Source organism: Antrostomus carolinensis, unplaced genomic scaffold (genome assembly GCF_000700745.2).
Source record: "Antrostomus carolinensis isolate BGI_N321 unplaced genomic scaffold, ASM70074v2 scaffold19843, whole genome shotgun sequence".
Classification (NCBI taxonomy): Eukaryota; Metazoa; Chordata; class Aves; order Caprimulgiformes; family Caprimulgidae; genus Antrostomus; species Antrostomus carolinensis.
The window spans coordinates 12,134-14,057 of NW_010307477.1; the positions used below are offsets into that span (position 1 = coordinate 12,134).

The 1,924-nt window shown below is 44.9% G+C and overlaps 1 protein-coding gene across 1 annotated transcript in view; it reads left to right on the forward strand.

The window, feature by feature from the left end:
* LOC114818458 (uncharacterized) overlaps positions 1 to 1,434 on the forward strand; it is a gene marked incomplete at its 3' end in the record, with an annotated part of 4,226 nt that extends 2,792 nt beyond the window's left edge. The window contains exons 3-4 of the mRNA XM_029084371.1: positions 145 to 773; positions 1,287 to 1,434. Coding sequence (XP_028940204.1) covers positions 145 to 773; positions 1,287 to 1,434 — 777 coding nt within the window. The remainder of the gene's footprint in view (positions 1 to 144; positions 774 to 1,286) is intronic.
* Between the last annotated feature and the right edge of the window lie 490 nt (positions 1,435 to 1,924).

Consider the following 1,924-nt stretch of genomic DNA (forward strand, 5'->3'; position numbering starts at 1 on the left):
CTTTCCCTCTTTGAGACCTTTAACATTTCTTTTGTTGTCTAACAATGACACAATGACATGTCCAGTTGTTTCCAGCTCCATTTATGGTACCACCTGTCATCAAAACAGTTTCAAATTCATTGTGTTATTATTTTTGTCTTTAAGTGGAACCTGAGGAAAGGAAAAAGGAGCATCTTCCAGAAGGCTTATGTCCCAGCAGACAGAAAACATCCCAAAGGAGCTCCAGCAGAGACTCCTGGAAGATCTCCAAGAGCCCAATGGCTCAGGGAACAGCAAGGAATTCCACATCTGTTAAATCCCAGGCATCTCCTTCTGCGAAATATGCTCAAATTAAAAACCGGAGCAAACAGAGTCTCCAGGCCAGAACACCCCCCGTGAAGAATCTTCATTCAGGAAGGCTTGAAGAAGAAAGAGAAGACACTTCTGCCACCAAAAACCCAATAATGATGCGTGAGCCAAGAAGGAGGAACAGCACTTATTGCCTGTCTGCAATATTGAGGCAGCAGGAGGCAGAAGACACCAAATCCATCACAAATGCCGAAGAACAAACACTGAGGTCTACAGGGCCTGGATCTTCCCAGAATACTATCAAGACTAGCTGCAATAAAGTCAAGGACACCAACAGCAAATTAAGTGCCAAAGAGTCCTTAGGATCATTAGGGCCAGATACGAAAGCAGAATGGAAGCGCCTTCCAGAGAAGAGAAACAACTTGATCCATACTGACAGCAAATATAAATCTGCCAGTGCAGATGAACTTACCAGCAACAAAGAGGTAAGAGGAAGCCGTTTCATGTATCCTTTTTGGCAGATTGAAGGTTGTTTTTATGGTGTAGCAGGGGGCTGAGTGGGTGGGATATTAGCAGTACATTATCAGTTTCTAGAAGACGTGTAGAAGGGTGGATTTGGGCTTCACACTGCAGGGCAGTGACACATTCCACAGGCAGCCTTTCCAATGTCTTTTTTAATTTTGTTTTTCCACCCCCCTTTCATTTATAAGGTTCCTGTAGCCAGGCAGAGTCCCAGCTCAGCAAGGCAAAACAATGTGGCACCAGGACCCAGTCCATGGCCCAACACCATCATCCCTTTCTAATTCCCCCCCTTTCTACCAGTCCTATTTGTCCCATGCAATTAAAATGCCTACAGAAGCTGCCGAGGGAGACTCAAGGACAAACCCAGGTCCCAGGGATTAGTCATAGCGCAAGGACCTATGCAGGGGTGGGAACACCGGGAGTTTGCTGCACTTAGGGAACATGCACTGACAGTGGTTCCTTGTTTGTGTTTTCAGGAACGACAAGCTTTGTGCGCGACAGCATTAGTCATGGGACAGAAAAGACTCAGTGACCGTACTGAAATGCTGAAAAGCTCCTTGGACTCTACACCTTTTGCTGATTACAACCATCTGGGTTTTAACCTGAGATCAAATATCTTCCAAGGTGAGAGGACACGCATACCTATGCCTGACCTTCAAAGCTGGTTCCATCTATACTTTACCTGGGCTCAGGGCAACCACACTGCTTTGGGTAGAGATCTGACTGTTGGTGACCCTCACTTTCCCCTCTTATTCATACTGTCCACAGACTTTGCTTTTCCAGGCTTGAGGAAATGAAAGCTAGAGCCTCCCTTTCTATGCATTCTATACCTTTCTTTTATCTTCTTTCACTCTTTTTTTTTCCAAGGTGTGAAAAGTGAAATTGTATCATGACCCCGTCCTCCATGTTCAGAGTTGTCCAAATTGACACAATTTGAAATTCAATGTCTGCTGTCATCTCCAGTCCCAAGTTAGGTCCAGTTCCAATACTGATGTTATTTCTCTTCAAGACCTTTAGAGATGTGGGGCTCTGAGATGTCTTCCTCAAACCTCTGTATCCAAGGTCCCCAAGAATCCTTCCATATAAATATATCACAGAATCACAGAATCACAGA